Source organism: Monodelphis domestica, chromosome 5 (assembly GCF_027887165.1).
Source record: "Monodelphis domestica isolate mMonDom1 chromosome 5, mMonDom1.pri, whole genome shotgun sequence".
In the NCBI taxonomy this organism is placed as follows: Eukaryota; Metazoa; Chordata; class Mammalia; order Didelphimorphia; family Didelphidae; genus Monodelphis; species Monodelphis domestica.
Window position 1 is genome coordinate 169186944 of NC_077231.1, and position 18849 is coordinate 169205792.

The 18849-nt window shown below is 40.0% G+C and overlaps 1 protein-coding gene across 5 annotated transcripts in view; it reads right to left on the reverse strand.

Moving 5' to 3' along the window:
- Positions 1 to 18849, reverse strand: part of ATXN7L1 (ataxin 7 like 1) — a 269543-nt gene that overhangs the window by 174345 nt on the left and 76349 nt on the right. For all 5 annotated transcript variants that reach the window (XM_056799515.1, XM_007504089.3, XM_007504088.3 and 2 more), the window contains exon 3: positions 4187 to 4291. In XM_056799515.1, coding sequence (XP_056655493.1) covers positions 4187 to 4291 — 105 coding nt within the window. The remainder of the gene's footprint in view (positions 1 to 4186; positions 4292 to 18849) is intronic.

Consider the following 18849-nt stretch of genomic DNA (forward strand, 5'->3'; position numbering starts at 1 on the left):
GGTGCCTCAGATTCTCAGGACAAACTTCTCTATATTTTGTTTTTAACTAATCAGTGAGTCAACAAGTATTTAATGAATGCCCAGCTCTGGGCTAGGTTGCATGGGGAGTATAAAGTGACACTGGTCACTGTTCTCTGGTGGCTCTGGATAAGGAGAAAAGATCAGTATATGCCACTAGGTAGGATACACTATCCTAGGTGATGGAGGTGGAAGTACAAAGAAGAGAAGACAGTTCCTACCCTCAAGAATATGTGGAAATTTCACACTAGCCTGTACCCCTTTTCTTTGGCAACCCAAGACAACTTTTGGATTTTAAAAAGAGAGAAAGGTATAAAGTAAGATTAAAGTTGGGGATTTGCTTCTTCCCCCACCTTCTTGGTTGAATAAGAATGCAGACAAAGCCTGGCATTTATCTGAAAACAAGCCCTTTGAGATAATGGAGTAGAGGGAAAATAGTGGGGTAGAGAAAAGAGGGCACACCCCCTTTATATTTCCTTAGCATTATAAATATGTATTTCACAGCACTGTGATAACATGCATATACAACCATGGTTTGATGGTTCAATTTTCAAATTGTGTTTGGACTTCAATGAAGCTATGAGATAACTAATCTGGCAATAGAAGTTGGCTTCCACAGAAACAGGTTAAGATGGAGTAGAAGGAGAGATGATCCATACTAAGCTGAATGCTACTAACACCTAGAGTATGCCACATCCATACTCTAGGTCCTTTCTGCTCTTTTCCCTCTTTTGGACTCACTGATTAGAAATGACTAACTAATAGTATATATAAAATCACAAAATTTTAGGGCTGACCTTAGAGATTATCTCCTCCAACTTCCAGTCTTTACAGAGGGGAAATCTGATTTTTTGGTGGCTCTTTGATAGGCAAGACCCTAGAGAAGTAATACCCAGCTACAATAAAAGCTTTAAGGAGGCACCATACTTTTTTGAGCTTGCTAAGTGGGGCTGAATTTAATAGTAATCAAAGAGCATTTAGGTATGGGGACTTCATAACTTTTCCTGCTTCCCAGGTTAATGACACTATTGATAGTTTAGTGTTTAGTGAATGACTCGACTTTAGGGTGATTATGTCTCTAGACCTGAATGTTGCCTCTGCATAAGTTTCATTTTTTTTCCTTTAAAGCCAATTTAATTCACTTTGACAGACAATTATTAAAGGCCTACTATGCACAAGGCACTATATTAGCCAACACTTGGGTACCAGTTAGTATTTAATGAGTTACCTTTCAATGAAGCTTGCTCCAGAGAAGAGAGGAAATGAACTATTCTTTCTGCATCAGGAGCCTGGGTCACCTGCTGTGCCAGAACCAAACAAGAAAACCCGTAGGGTTCCTGGCTGCTCCTTCTACGTTTACTTTGCCATATAATAGGATGTTAGACCTAGAAGGGACCTGAGAGCTTATCTAGTCCAGTGGATTCCACATTTTTTGCTCATGCATCCCTATCATCAAAAAAAAAAAAGCACCCCGAATATTTGTATATTTATTTATAATTTATGTTCATGCACTAGTATACTAATAATTACACATTTTAGAAAAGATATAAAAATAGAAATAAAAAAGTATGAGATAAAGATGAAAAGGAGTTTACTGAGTAAGTAAATGAGCACAATTTTTTATGTGTTTTAAGGGAATCACTTCTGCAGCTGCATGGAGGGTGGACTGCAGAGAGAGAGGGGAATTGGGGCCGACCTTGGGTGCTAGACAGATGTGGAGGGAGAACCGACTTGGCATCTGATTGGAGGATGTGGAGTGAGGGGAAGGAAGAGGAGCGGGAGATGACATCTGGGCGGCAAAACTCGGAGATTGGAAGGAGGGCGGCATCCTTGACAGGCCTGGGGAAAAGCTCATGAGATGCAGACAGATAACCACAAGTCCTCCCTCCTCCTCAAATGACAAGGCGGGACGCTGGGCTCTTATTGGGCAGTCACTGACCCAGGGCAGCCTCTGTCCTGCAAGCGCCCCTGACAAAGGCTTATGGTGATTGCAGGAGCCACATTTTCTCATCAGCCCTGTTGGAGCAGCTCCTGGGGGTGACCAGAAGGCATGAAAGGCCAATGCCTGGCTTGGAAGGGGGGAGGGAGAGCAAGGGTTGTCTGTGTTGGAGATGAGCCTCCTAACTGGCTGCTGGAGGGAGGGGGGGGGCACGGCTTGTCTCCTCCCCACCCCTGCCTCCGTGGCAGAGGACCCTCCTTGGGGGTCAGTCTATAGCTCTGCAAGGATCAGTCCATGCATGACCGAGTTAAGACCATAGATGTCCCCCCCCCTCAATTTGATTACTGGTCTAACAGAAACTCTTCATTTCACATATAGAGACTGAGGCCCCGACATACGCAGGGGGGGAGTGGCAGACCCAAGATTCGAACATAGATCTCAATTCCCAATCCAATGCACTCTGACTTCAATGGGGCATGCTTGCTGTTTGCCCCTATTGCTTTTCCCCATTGCCATTAATTACTTTCTATAAGTTAGGATCTTCCTTATATTATAAATCTACTATTATGTTATAAAAAACTTGGAATAGAATTTTCAATCTTGAATGAGCTCATTCCTGAATTTAAATACTTTAAGTACTGTTAAAATGTGTGCTTAAGTCCTTTAATGCAATAGGAATTTATGATTTAATTGATTTAGGTATTCCTTTCATTAATACAGAGCACAACCCTTTTACATGTGAGTGGAAGGCAAGAACAATAGGGATTTGGTAAGTGCCTACAGTATGTGGCTGTGGATGCCTGGGCTCGGCGCTGTGGCCAGAACAATTTACCATCTGGTGACCTAAGTGTCTGCTGATGGGCAGCAGCTATGTGCCCCTTGTGGCATAGAAGCGACTCTGGGTTCTTAAAGGAAGAACACCCACTCGGGTCGATGTTACTTAACTAGAGGGGTTTTAGATACAGACCTCAACACAATACTTATTTGCCACAATCAGCTTAGCTAGGTTGAGAGAGGCTCACCACCAAATTGGCTAAAGCAACTTTGAAAGACCACTCATTAATTTAGAGTAGGACAGCCACTACCTTTGGCAATAGGAGTGACTAAATTGATGAAATCATAGGTGATCAGGAAGGGGCTGTCCAAATTTCCCCTTCTGAGCCACTCAACCCTGCACTGTTTGAAAGATGAAGGAAAGAGGGCACCTGGAGAAGTAAAGAGGGCAGCTAAGTGGCGCAGTGGATAGAGTGTTGGCCAAGAGTAAGGAAGACTCATTATCCTGAGTTCAAATCCGGTCTCAGACACTTACTACCTATGTGACCCTGGGCAAGTCACTTCACCCTGTTTGCCTCAGTTTTCTCAACTGTAAAATGAGCTGGAGAAGAAAATAGCAAACTGCTCTACTATCTTTGCCAAGAAAACCCCAAATGGAGCTACTAAGAGTCAGACATGACTGAAATGAATGAACCACAATGAAAGAGAATTTAAGTGACTTCGCAAGGTCACAAAGCCAGTTGAGGGCACATATGAACATTAGCTTCCTGTTGTATCTGCAAGGCAGTAAGTAGAACTCTGTATACAATGAGACTCAAAAAAAAAATCAATCATATTTACATTACTAGTTATAATGAAAGAACAGTTAAAGAGCTAGGAGAAAAAAAATTCCCGAACAATTTTTAAATCTTTAATGAGGGAGATGCCTGAAAAGGGACAGATGCCTGAACTTGGTTTTAACACAGAAAAGTTTCTTGAGAGAAACCATTCACCTTCACCAGAGGGGCTGTCCTTTGTTTCAAACTTCCTCCATGCAAACTTACTGAGATTCTCTGCTTTTGGACCTTTCCTTTGGCATTCCATTTAAAAGACAAATGTGTCTGGAGTGAGTCCTGAAGGCACAGCCTTCCTTTTCCTTGTATTCTCCATCAGAGGACACAAAACTGGGCTAAATCTGAGCTGCTTCAATTTGGGTCCTGGTCTCCCTAACAAGACCCAGGTTTGTCTTCATTTGTAAAGGCAAGACCAAGAGATTCAACAGAAGACTTGCATTTCCTAGAATAATCACTTTCCCTGAGAGCAGAGGTATGGGAGGATAAATTTCCCCACCATCAGCCACTCTGGAAAATGGTAGAGTCAAGTAGTAGCTGCTTCTCTCAGGAAAAAAATAAAGAAGCCAGTTTGTTCAGAACCAGAGATACAAACATAACCACCAGGGATGGAAATTCCACTTACCGCAGTGAGACTGGAAAACCTGTGGCTTGACTACCTGATTGCAGAAATTGCATACTACGAGATAGAAGTCATCGTGTGCTGGACAGTGGCCAAATAAGTGCATATCTGTGGGAAAAAGAAAAAAAAAGAATGCTGCTTTTAAAAAAGCATTTGGCATATCATCTTGTTGGCGGTGCTTTAAGGGCAAATTTTCAAAAACAATGAAGAGAAACCTAATGGTTTTTACCATAAGGGGAAGCAGTTTGTCATAACCCAGCTCTTCAGTTCTCAAAGTGATCATTTTACTTAAAGAAGCCTCCTCATTTTGCCCATGGAAGTAGAGAGCACTTCTCATTCATGTCTAGAGTATTGTTGATGAGGTTTTCTGAATGGTGCACCCATGAGGACTTTTTCCTGACCTAAGAGGAAGCTGAACACTAATAGTGTTTCTACCTTCATTTCAGATTTTTTTGGAGACCAAATTGTGACATTATCGGTGTAGGGAACTCCCCATAAGAGATTCCCTCTACCAATTTGGATCCTACGCCTGCTTTGTAACCCAAGAGGTTCAGTCTTTTGCCTATGTTTGTTCCCCAGCCCTCCATGACTCCACGGCTTGCTGCCTCTTGTCTTGGATGCACCTTTCTGTAAAAGAGAATTTCCCTTGTCCAGGGCTTGGTAAAGCCCCCCAACTACTAAAGCAGCTCACATTCATAGTGTTTCACACATCATTACTCATCACATGACTGAAAGACTGTAAGTAATAAAGGCAATACCCTCAGTTTATCAATGGGTACTTGAAGCTCGGAAAGTTGAAATGACTTCTTTAAGGTCATACAATAAATGACAACCTGGGAGTTCAAATCCGGGTGTTCTGACCCCAGGACCGAGACCGTCTACTCTACGAGAAAGAGCTGTTCCGTGGGGATTTTCCCATTGGTTTTGTGCCTCAGAATTCATATCAGGAGCTCAGGATAACAGGACAGCTGAGCATCTGTATTCTTTAATAACTGATCCTAGAGGCCAGAGGATAAGTGATTCTTCTGAATAGATTTTTTCATGTGCCAGTCAGGGGTGAGGGACCAGGCAGAGAACCGAGGCATAGAATCACAAACTTCAAGGTGGAAGATTCCTTGGAGGTTCTCTAATCCAACCCCCAGTAGCTTACAGGTGAGGAAAAGGTACACCAAGGAGGAAAACTTGCCCCAAGGTCACACATGTAATGCAATATGTGCCAGAGCCTGGATTTGAACTCAGGTTCTTTGACTCTAGATACAGCATTTTTCTACTGGGTACTTTTCTCTTAAAGGAAGCAACCAATTTGCTGTAAATACTTTCAACTGAGAGAAATAGCTAGCTTTAACTAATTATTATTATTATATTTATTTTATTATAATTTATTATAATTATTAGCTAGTTATTACCACTCCTCAAAGCAATCTGCCTCTCTCCACATATGTTCAGAATATTGCACAGGTAATTTTTTTTTTGGCTTGTGATTTTTTAAAAGCCTACGGAGGCTGAGTTGCTCACGATACAGGAAAGACTCTTTCAAAATCTTCGTAAATGCCTCAGCACAGCCCTCCATGCTGCTTAACAAGAAAGAAACCCAGTTTGTCGACGAAATACCAAAGTGCTTGACTACAGGGGGAACGAGCCACCCTAGAAGAGGCTTCAGCTTTTTCTGGAGGAGAATTCCCAGTGTCATGCCCAGGAAGTAACCCTCTTAAGCTGTGCTTATAACAGGTTAGCCACTAGAATCAGTCACTTGTTCAGGTGCTTGGTGGGTCCCTGGCAGGGAAGCTCTCCTGGCAAGAATTCTGCCTTTTTTCCTCTTCAGCCAATGAAAGAGCTGAGATGACAGGCCATTGGATAAAAGGCTCAGTAAGAACTGGTGGTACACCATCTCTACTGTGGGAAGCCCAGGTGAGGCCAGGCATCAAGGATCTAGCTTTAGAAGTCTCATAGGCGAGACATTAAGAATTAGTGACAGAATAGAAAAAAGAATTAGTGATAGGGGGTGGCTGGGTGGCTCAATGGATTGAGAGCCAGGCCTAAAGACAGGAGGTCCTGGGTTCAAAACTGACCTCAGATACTTCCTAGATGTGTGACCCTGGGCAAGTCACTTAGCCCCCACTGTCTAGCCCTTACCTTTCTTCTGCCTTGGAATCAATAAAGAGTATTGACTCTAAGATGGAAAGTAAGGATTAAGAAAAAAAGAATTAGTGACATATAACCCAATAGATAAGTGGTCAATGGCTATGAACAAGCAGTTCTTAAAAAAAGAATCACAAGATATGAAAGAATGCTCCAAATAATTAATAAAACGAGAAATACAAATAAAACCAGCCCAAGCTTTCACCTCATACCCAACAAATCGGCAAGAGGATAAAAGTTGGAGGGAATGGGGAAAGACAGGCACAGAAATATTTTGTTGGTGGGACTGTGAATTACTACAACCATTTTAGAAAGAAATTTGGAATTATGAAAAGAGAAGGAAATGTGAAACAAATGTTGTGAAAACAAAAGATACCAATAAAATTTATTTTAAAAATTATTGCCAAAGTCACAAATTTCTGGCAAAATAACGGAGGCCATGACATGCTTTGTTTTGGGAAGTGGTAGGAAGTACTCAGTGTCAAGAGAAAGTCTTCCTTTTCCCCAAAGCTCAGAATTAGAAAGGACTAACAATGACATCAGCACATGCTTTTAACAGAAGTGATAGTACTTTCCAGAAGGCTACATCTGGTCATACCCAAATCATTCCTAAACTGAAGGTCAAGGAAATAAATTTTGTTCCCTAGGTTTCTTAATCTGCTGGGACTTTTCTTGGTGTTCATTCAACAGACATTTACTAAGTGCTTAATATGTGCAGAACATCCGTAGGGAGGTAGAGATCCATATCCTATGAAGCACTTCATGGTCTAGTAGAGGAAAATAAGATACATTCACAAAAGACTGTAACACAAGGTAGACTCTTTAGCAAGATAGAAAATGCTGTCAGTTCAGTCAGATGATTGGAGCCATATGACATTAGGATAGGGAAATTTTCCTGGGTTTTTCTTGGGGTAATTACAGCTGCTAGTGATAATGTATCTTGAGAGAAACTCTGTTACCAGAAAATAATAGGCATTTCTGAAAAGATGGAAGCATTGGTCTTGTCACCTGTAACCTCAGGTCTCAAATTGGAGTGTCCCTTCCTGAGGTATTCCATTAGACTTTGGCCAAGAATAACCACATTGGGATTCCCAGAACTAGTTGAAGAAGCTGGGTGATACAGTGGATTGAGTGCTGTGAAAGGAGTCAGGAAGGTCTGAGTTTGAATTCAATCACATACACTTACTACCTATGTGCCCCCAGAGAAGTCACTAAACTCAACTCTTCCATTCTCAGTTTTCTGCATAAAGCAATTTGCAACCCTTAAAGATCTGCATTTGGGGTATTATATTAACTGAGGTTCTAAGTGGGAGGATGGGCACACAAAATTGAATTTTATGAGAGTACAGAAAATTAGAAAGTTGCTCTGGACCAGAGGTTCTCAAACTTTTTGGTCTCACAAACTGTTTTACACAATTAACAATGACTAACTAAGGACCTTGAACAGTATTTATAAAGTTTATATCTATTGATATTTATCATATTAGAAATAAAAAAGGACATTTAAAAAAGTTATTAATTTATTTACAATAACAGTAAGAAACTTATTACATGTTAACATAAATAACTTTTTTACAAAATAAAAAAATGAGTGAGAAGAGTGGCATTGTTTTACATAATTTTGCAAATTTATTTAATGTCTGGCTTAAAAGATAGTTGTATTCTCATATCTATTTCTTTATTCAGTCTGATGCTACATGTTTTGGTTGAACTATATGATGAAAATCCAGCCTCACACAGATATGTAGCTGGAAAAGGGAGTACTATTTTAAATAGGTAAACTCCTTAATTTTATTAGAAAAAATTTGATCTGGTATACTTGAAGTTTGGGAACCACTACCCTAAAGAACCCAGGTGGAAGAAATATCTAGAAGTTAGAGTTATCTTTGTCCTTTTTCTAGATGAGATAAACATAAGTTTAAACATGAACTAGGAGGGCATGTAGAAGACTGGAAGAAACAGTCTACCAGAGAGGGGGAAACAGTATAGGAGAAAGAATGCTAGATTTGGAGTCAGAGGACCTGAGTTTGAATCCTGACTGCCATTTTCTACCCATGTGAAGTTAGGCAGATTATTTGTCCTCTGTAGGTCTCAATTTTCTCATATGTAAAATGAGGAAGATACTAGAAGCCATCTAAAATCCCTTCAAGCTCTAAATCTGTTATGTGTGAACTTTATACTATTCTGTTCACAGTACCTCTTTTAGAAAGCAATTAATGCTTGTTTCCTTTTCTAGTTGGTTGATGTCAAAATCACCTCCATCAAAACCAACTTCATAAGCTTTCCTGATGCTGGAAATTATATGGGTGGGGAACACAAGAGGGAAGAAAGGACCTCATTTCCTATAAATATAATATTGCCTTATATTCAGGGTGTGCTGTAGTTAGTTCAAAGGAACCATTATTAAATTTTCACTTGGAAATCAGTAAATGCTAGAAACTAGGGCTTCAATTATTGCTGTTTTGTTGACTTCCTAGACTTAATAAAGTGATGGAGAAAATTCAGATTAAATTTAAGAGTGCATACATTTTTTTGGAGAGCTGGTTGTTAAACATTTACCAGCATAGCACTGCTTAGATTCAGAGATCTTCATACTTTTAAAATGTGCTTTGATATTCATTAACTCAATTGATCTTCATGATATCCCTATGTAAAAGAAGTAGAAAGAGAAAATATTATCAATCCCATTTTACAGAGGAGGCAATTGAAGGCTAGAGAGGTTTAACTGACCAATGGAGCTCACACCAGAAGCATACAGAAGTCTCTTGAATTACAATGGTCTTAGAATACCAAGAACTGTCTGGAAAAACCACTGGCCCCTAAGAATATGCCCTTGGGCTTAAAGGAGATATTCATATAACAAGAGGAGGGTCTAAAAGCTTCATCCAAGGGTTGCCTTTTCTTTTGCCTTTTCTGCAAAGCTCCTGGTTTTCTTTCCAGTTGCTGGAGGGCCTATTTCTAACAGACATGTTTTGGATTCTTCTTAGCCACACTAGTCAACAGGAAAACCACTTAAAAGGGGGATAAGATCTTCAGCCTATAGCTCCAGGGGAAGGATGACTGGGAGCTGAAAACCAGGAACTCTCAGGTTGAGATGTTTACTTAGTGTATAGACTGACACCTGAGAGACAGAATCTCTCAGTTTCAAACATATTGTTCAAAACAATTGAAATCAAACCAAACCTGTTTTCATCCTTTCTTGCTCTTGTCAGTGGAATATCTGTTGATTAGAGATAACAGCACTACCAGAGAGATTATCAGCACAAAGACAATGGTCTAGTCAGCCTTACAGCACCAAGGGAGCCAAGGGAGGCCAAGGGAGCCAAGTGGTCCTGGGCTCCAGTTTGCAGGTGAGGAGAGAGAAGGTAAATGCCTAAGCCCCTACGTCCTGAAATGAATCAAAGGGTTTATCCATCAAGGTTCAGAATCATGCCAATGCCAGGATGTGGATGGGCAGTCTACTCATGGAGAACCAGTCAGACTTCTATTTAGGTCCTACCTACTAGGATGACAAAGAAGCTGCAAGACAAAGATGTGTCTTCAGGAAAGAAGAGTCCAAATCAGAGGCCCAGCAAAGCTTTGATTTTTGCAAGCCTGTCTACTACCCGTCAAGAGATATAGCCATGAAGATTTCTGGCAGAGTATTTATCCCGGAGTATTACTATTTGGGGGGGGGGGAGGTAAAAAAGATGAATGTTACTAGATAAGGAGAAAGGGAAGAGGGCAAATGATGGAAAGCATTGTGATTCTCTTTTTTACTTCTGAGTCTATAAATAACTTCAACTAACCAAAAACTAAAATCAGGCAAGCAGAATTCTGACCTTCTGGCTTGGAACAACCAAGTCCACAAGCAAGGAAGTGGCCAACTTCCTCAATCTCTGCCTAAGCATTATTCAAGAAGGGGTCAGGCTTCATCTGCTGATGATCCATTCCTCTCCCATCAGTAGGATAATGAATAGATGGAGGAGTCAGGATCAGTGAAGTCACCAGAGGACAGGAAGTCAGAGACTTGAAGCCCCGCTCTCACTCTTTTCTGCCTCCATTTTCCCAACCCCCCCCCCAAAAAAAAAACCAAAACCCAGAGAAAGTAATATTCATCATTGAATACACTAGGATGTTTTGAAGAAGAGCAATTAGGAAGCATCTGGGGAATCAAGGAAAGGAGAAGTACATCTGTCTGTCAATCTCCTTTAGGACCATGGACAATAGGTAAGTGATAGACAGCTAGCCTAGAAACAGAAAGAACCTGCTTGGTACCTCTGATACATACTGGCTGTGTGGTGCCTCAGGCAACTCTCTTAGACAAAAACATTTCAAAATGGCTATAAACCAGAGGGGTAGAGAGAACTTCCTTACTAGGAATTTTTTATGCTAAATAAATCATTGGCTCAGAGGGCACCAAAATACAGATAACTCCATATAAAATGTCATCAGAATTATCTATCCAAGAAGATCTTATGTACAACTGTAAAACAAATACCTGACCATTTTGCCTATTAAGAGGGCAGTTAAAGTAAAGGCTAACTACTGCCTAAGGGAAGGAAATAAGTTGCTTAAGGACTCTTTAACTATTTTTGACTGAAATCTTTCTCATTCTGAATTATTCAGACTAAGCTTCAACCCATACTATTAAATCTTTGGTATTTATAGCTTTTATCTTCTATAAGTAGTGCTCGATTTCCAAGGTTGTAGCCAATCACACTCATGTTATCAGCTGACAGCCCTAGTAGGAGGCAGGCAGCACACAAATGAATTTCAATCAGCCTGTCTGCTGGCTTCTTATAAGGCTTTCCCTGCTTTAGCCCAGCTCCACAGCCCCCTCCCTCCGCCAGTTCTGCACCACCTCTCCTACGAACAAACTGGCAGAGAGGACAGAGGGAAAGGGAGAGAATAGGTGCATTAAATGACCAGGATTCGGTAGAGGGATAAAAGGGGTGAAAGAGGCCTTAGAAAAAGCAAGAGGGCCAAGGGACCACATAAACATTGGTCAATTTTCTTGTGTAGTCAGTAAATTGACTCTGAAGGCAAATCCCAAAGAACAGTTCCAATTGTTTTGGGCAATGGCAGTAGCATCTGAGTAAGTGTTTCTTTTCCCAAGGGTGCCACTTTGAAAGACAGAGCTCATTTAGATGTATATTATGAGATTTGCTTTTTTGAAAAAATAAGCCTCATTACTTTATAGACACATATCACATTCAGTTCTTGAAAATAAGACAATTAAAGGAAAAAGCCAGGCTCTAGTGACACTTGCAATCCATTATTATAGAGAAATAGGCAGGATTTGTGGCTAAAACAGAAAGACCCTTGATTTTTATGGATTTAGATCAAACAGCACTATGTACCTTTGAGTTGGCTTTTTGACACTAAGCAACAAGTGGTAATGGATCAAAGGATGAAAAATTCAGTTCCAAATAAGGGTTGGTTCATGCATTTTAATGGCAGCTATAGCAAGGTGTAAGAAGAAGCAAACTGCTAAGAAGGCAGTTCAGGGATGCAGAAAGACTGTGTAGCAGGAGGTAGCAAAATGACTCATAATTTGATCTTTAATGCTACAGGGACAGTCGTGGCAATAAACAGGAACAAAACAGACATCCTTACATTAGTGACTCAAGAAGTCATAAATGATCTCCTTAAAGAAACTTCTTAAGGCTTCCTTCCAAGAGATCCTCTTTTGAATTTTATGACTTGGATGAAAGTCCATGACTTTCTGATTGGTTTCCATAAAAATGAGACCATGATTATGAAGTAGACTTTGCTTGGCAGAGAAACCAGTTCACAGGGATCATAAGGATCAGAGATCGAGAGTTGGAAAGGAACTCAGAGGCCAACTATGCCATGTTAAATCTAAGACTAGATCATTGGTTACTATGGGCCCTATTTTTATAAATTTTGGAAAGCTTTATACTATATGGTTAGGTCATTTATAGTAGATGAAATATTGCATTTGTAGTTGTTTCTATTAAAATATTGGGCACCAGGAACCCAATTCTATATTAGACCACTTTTCCATGAATAAAACAGGTGCTACTTATATCGTTTCCTTTACAGTACCTTTCCCAGGAAAAGACATTGTATCATAAGATCATTTATGTTATAAGTGTATTACAACAGGATGACTGAGGGACAACGTAACTATAGTCTTGGAGAGTGCAACACATGACACTAAATTTCTTTAGAAAAAGCCAAGCACCTATACTCGGGCACTGATTCTGCTTTGTGAGCCTTTCATATCAGTATCTCCAGAGTCTCTGAATTCTTCCATAATAGACAAAGATGTCAATCTCACTTCAATAGAGAAGAAGGCTTCTTGAGGGCTCCTATGACCAAAAGAATTCCTCAGCCTCCCTACTGCTAACTTGGTGATGAACTCTCTTAACTTAGCAAGGCTATTCCTTTGGGGAAAGAGAAGTCTGTCACTGGGTCTGTACCTGAAGCTGCTCTAACATGAGAGGGTTTGTTCTTTGGGCTATGCTGGCATAATTTTCTAGAATATGATCGAAAGGGATCTTGAGAATCATAGATCTAGCGCTGTAAGGGGCCAAGAGGTCAGCTAGTCCCACTCCCTCATTTGGCAGATGTGGAACTGGAGGCTCGGGAAGATGAAGTGATATGCCCAAGATCTCAGAGATAATAAGCATCAGAGTCAGAATTTGAACCCAGGTCATCTAAGGCATCTTATTAGATCTTTAGTGGGACCTCACTTCTACAATCTAAGGTATTTAAAGTACTCAAATATAAATAACTTTATAAGCAGCCACAAATCAATTAAGATACAATGATTAGCATGTAGAACATACAGGACATATGAGCTCTACTGTGGAAGGATCTGAAGTTTGGACTTAAGTCATAAAGTATTTATTAAGTGCCTATTATATGCTTGGCACTGTGCTAAGTGCTGGACTAAGTGAGGAGAACCCACAATGTCTTATTTAGTATTTTTTTTAAAAACCCTTACTTTCTGTCTTAGAATCAATACTAAGGATCAGTTCCAAGGCAGGATGGTAAGGGCTAGGCAACTGGGGTTACGGTGACTTGCTTAGGGTCATAGAGCTAGGAAGTGTCTGAGATCATATTTGAACCCAGGACCTCTCATCTCCAGGCCTGGCTCTCTAACCACTGAGCAACCTAGTTGATTTCCTAGATAATACCAAAAATGCTATTTGAGAAGGCATTACTTATTAAAATTCTTTTTCTATATCAAATCTCTAAAGTTTACTTTTTTCAATAAAAATTGTTAACTCTTCCATGTCCCCATCAGAAAAAAAATTAAACCTTTGTGACCAGCAAGAAAAAAAATTCCACATTCACCAACTCCAAAAAATATGTCTCGCACTGGACCCTGAGTTCCTCACCTCTATGTCAGAAGGTGGGTAGCATACTTCTTAATCAATCCTGTGGAACTGTGGTTGGTCAGTTCTTAATTCTTTTAAAGCTGTTTGTCTTTTTTAAAATTAAATTTTATTTTTTCAATTAATGAAAATCTGCTTTCTCTTCTTCCCATTTCCCTTACCTATTGAAAAAGAAATAAAAGCAAAACCCTTATGAAAATATATATAGTCAAGCAGAACAAATTTCCTTATTGACCAATCTGTACCCTGAGTCCATCACCTCTTTTTAAGGAGATGGATAGCAACCTTTTTTATGAGTCCTTTGAAATAATGTTAAGGTCATGAAATGACATTTCAATGGTTTTTCAGTGTTTTTTTTTTGTCCTTACCAATAAACTGTTTTCCTAGTACTGCTCACTTCCCATATTAATCTTAATGTGCTTGTCTCACAGTTTTTATTAAGAAGTTATGTAGGTAGAATTTCCCACTGAAATATGTCTGATGGTATTCTTACAATTTAATTCTTAGAGTCAAGTGCCCAGACTTCACTTTAATACAAAAATGCAACTTCTCTGAATTAATGAAATTAAGAAAAAAGCTATTTTGTCTGTGGGCAAACTGAGATTTTTTTTTTAAAGGCAGAAAGAAGGAAGGTAGGGAATAAGAAAAGAAAATGAGATCCTATTAAATCTATCAAGCAAGGGAAGAACTATCTTGGGTTTTAAAAATGATTAACTCTGAAGCTATGCAGAGGGCAAGGGGCTGCTTCTTATCTAGGGGCTCCTCACTCAGTCACTTGACACCTTCCCTTCCACACAAAGTAAAAGTCAAAAGCACTTCAATGGGTGAAATGTGGCCACTTTTCCATTTCCAGATTTCGGAAAACTGAAACCATTGCTCTGAGAGCCTAAAGCACTGAAGCCTGGGAATAGAAACTGAAACAAAGGGACTAGAAAGACAAGCAGCTCCAGGGAGCTATTCAGAGCCAAAGGATGTCTGCACAGGTGATAGACAAAAGCAAAGCTTTTTTTCTTTTAAAAACCAAGTACCAAGGAGGCCAACTGCCCCTGCTTGAGGCGGCTAGGCTGGGAGGGCTCTCCTTTCCTAGAATTGAACCATCTGTGTGGGGAGCTTTGCCTGTTAGTGGAGATGACATTTGGCTTTTGTCATGCTTCAAGACACAGGTGGCAAGTTATCTGCCCTCAAATTGATTGTGCCTAGAAAGTACTCAACCCAGCACAATAGTGAAAGAAACCCTAAAAAACTCCTTTTCCAGGAAAATGAGCATGTACAGAAAATCTAGAGGATGTGTGTGTGTGTGTGTGTGCGTGTGTGTGTGCGTGTGTGTGTGTGTGTGTGTGTGTGTGTGTGTGTGTGTGTTTGTGATGTCAGTTCAGGAGAGCTGCCTCTGAGTCACGCCGGCGGATGCTGTTCTCGCACCTTAGCCAGCCCACTCTCACACAGCTGCTTGTCTTGCTTGACTCCAATAAGATTCTGCTAAGTTCTTATATTACAGAGCAAAAAAGAAATAACTTAAGCAAGAGAGACAGAAATTCTACTGCTGGGGGTCTAGATTAGAACCAAAGGAGTAGCCCCAGTTGTCAGAGCAAGAATTGGACCAGGAGGCAGTAGTCCTCAATTCTGTTCTCCCCCATGGAAACTATTTATCTTCCCGTTTTTCCATCTTCTGGTAATGGTAGATAATGGTACAGGACTGCAAAGCTGAGTTTCTAGCCATAATTAGGAAGGAAATGTACTAGTTATGCTGGTATGTCCCCTAGAGATTTTGGAGTCAGAGGACCTGGGCTCAAATCTCACCTCTAATGCTTACTACCTATGTGACCTTGGGTAAGACATTTCAACTTCTTTTAGCCTCAGTTTCTTTATCCATTAAACAAGGGGGTGGGTCTAGATAGCCACTGGAGTTTCTTGTACCTTTAGAGCTTTGTTTTTATAATCTCCTTGGAAGAAAAGCTACTACAGGAATCTAATTAGGAAAACATATTGATATATAGACATTTTCCACATGGGCCATCTTAGAAAGAGGAAGTAGCTAACTCCTGACCATTTCAAGGCATCCTGTTAAAACACACATAAGGGGTAAGGACCTCAGCTGCTTGTTTGGAAGTTTTGAGGCTCCTCCCTTTGGTCACATTTCCTGGTTCCTCATCCTACAGCTGTTACTTGCATCAGAATGGCAGATCCTGATGTACCTGGAAGACAAAGATTTCTTAATTTCTCTGTTCACTCAGTTCTGTCTGACTCAACAAACTAACTGGGATGGCAAGAAATTATATCAGAGGCTTTGAAAACTTGTCCTGGCTATGGAAACTCATTCTGATGTTGGCAATGGGATAATTTTTCCAATGGTCTCCCTTTCACCTATGTCCCGCCTAGTTTGCGAGACATAAAAATGCAAAAATGAAAATTATTTGTAATCACCACAGTGAATCTAGTAAATAAAGTTAAAACAACAACAAAAACCTCAGTCTTCTTCCCAATCTTGTTAGGGAAACAGGCACACATATACTATGTTGGTGTCACTATAAATTATGTTAATCCTTTTGCTGAGCAATCTGGCAATAATTAACAAGAGTTAGGAAATCATTCATACTCTCTGATCTTGAGCTTTTTCTCTGGGGAAATTCCCCAAAAAATCACTTGAAAGAAAAAAAAATCCTGATTTCTGAATAAGATGGTCATAAAGCACCATTACTTATTTGTTTGAAAAATTTGGAAACAACCCAGATTTCCCCAAATAGGAAAATGATTAAGCAAATATATAAACATAATTCAATACTATATAGTTATTTTAAAAGACAAGCATTGGGATTATATCAAGATATGGAAATGTGTATATGAAATAATGTGATATGAAAAAAAGCAAAGCATGAGATGTTAGGTATGTATAAGGATTGTAGCTCTACAAATATGTAATTCCATTAACAAAGATCACAACAAAATTTGGAATGATAAAGAGTTATTTGATGTCCTTTTAGTTTTTTGGGGGTGATTTTTGGTGGGAGAAGGGATCATTCAAGTTTAATAATGATGGCAGATTTAAAAAAAAATCCCCTGTGGAGCTCAGCTAGGTTGAATCTAGACTATTTCTAACCTGCTCTTCAAATTAACCACCTAACTCTCCTGTCCTAAATGGACCTGATTGATGTACCAGTTCTACCTGTCTGTGGCCAATGCTGGCTCTCTCCCAAAAAGATACAGCTCCAGGGCTCTGTTTAGGTTCTCCTCCCTCCGAATCATCTTTACTCCTATTACTCCTACTACCTCTAGTCTCTCTGGTTGGTAGCTTTTGGCCTGACATCATGAGTTTTACCCACTTCTGACAGAGGAAGAGCTTGTAATCATTTTGTCAGGTTGCACACTTGTTGGCCTGGACCTTGCTTTGCTGTGACATGATAAGACTTCTGAAACTGCACTTATAGCAAGGATTGTCCTGGCTTACTTAGGAAGAAGGAACTCTATTTCCTCTTACTAATAATTTTCTTCCTTTTTGAAGAATGCTCTTTAGTCACTCCAAGTGTCCTGATACAAGCCAAGAAAAGTTCTGTGTGGAGATTAAAAGTATGAATACAATAGAATGAATCAAAGGACCTGTAAACAAAACTCATTCAGGTCACAGTGACCCAATTCAGAGTGAGTAGAGCAACCTCTTACTATGGGGGAATTTCTGTGAACATTTCCCTCCTTTCCAAGTCTGACCACAGATAAGAGGAGATAATACAGATTCACTGGAATTAACTAACCTTTTTTGATTATATCAGGGAACAGTCACAGGACAATCACAAGGTGGTGCAAAGTGACAGCTGACAGCAAGACACTTATCACTCAGGGGGTTATAGTCTGAAGCTGAGTAGAAGAGAACTGAATTTAGAATTCAAAGATCTAGGTTCAAATCCCAGTTTTACTACTTACTACCTTTGTGATCCTGGAAACATTACTTCATCTTTTGGGGTCTTAGTCTTCTTGTTTGGAAAATTGGGAGTGGGTAGGTAAGCCCATTTGATCTCTAAAGTTCATTCCAGCTCTAAGACCTATGTTGCTATCCTTGTCACAAATTTTTCAATCCACTCTTTCAGTTTCACCTTACTTATATTTCAACTAAACTTCAAGAACACAATTAAAATTTTTGTGGTCAAACTTCCATTATTTCTTCATACCAAGTCAACATGCTTTGTTTTCACCAAACCACAAGGTTCCTGTGATTTGCCCATGCTCCTTCTCCCAAACAGCTGCTAGGTTCTGCTCTGTTTCTCTGAAATGGTTTTTTCCCTGTCCCTATACCACCCTGTTCAGAACTACTTAGGAGTTTGTCTCTACTAGCCAAAAGGAGAAATATGCTATGCTTCTCAGTGGCTATTGGTACTGCTGGTTCCTGTACTTCTAGGTTGACTCCACAATGTTCTGGATTGTCCTTCCTGGTCTTCAGTCACTAGTGACTTTCACCCTTCCACTATCCTTCATGGGAAGCACAGCAGGTGGAAGCCTTCATGTAAGAAGCATCCTTAGAGGAAAGGTAGTTAAAAGCACACAAGTGCTCCCTCCAAAGAGGCTTCTCTTTAGGGGTGAACTACAAAATATAATTTTTATAGATGGACATGAATAAACTGTTATACTGGAATCTTCTCAGGATATCTTCTCAAAGGAGCCATACTTGTATCTGTCTAGGGGTCTGTGGTGCTGCCTAAAGGCAGGGAGAGAGCCTCAGGGATCTCTCTTGGTCCTTCCTACTCCTATGTTTTAATGATGACTGGTTCCACAAAGCTGGCAGAGGGAAAAGAAACAATAATCATGGAAATAACAATGATGCTAGCTAACATTCATGTAGCACTTGAGACTGGCAAATCAATCCTCCTTTATTCCCAGAACTATCTTTGGAGGTAGCCAGCACCTACCTCACAGGGTTGTTCCAAGGATCAAATGGGATTACATCTGTACAGCACTTGGCAAAACTTAAACCACCATTAAATGTCAGCTACTACTATTATGATTAGGTGCTACTGTTATCCCTGTTTTACAGGCAAGGAAACTGAAACTCAGAGAAGTTAAGCAACTTAGTATTGCACAGTAAGTGCATGAAACAGTATCTGAACCTAGATCTTCCTGCTTCCAAATCCAGTATCCAGCACCATTATACATTATCTGCACTGCCTTTCACTCAGACCAAACAGACACAATGAA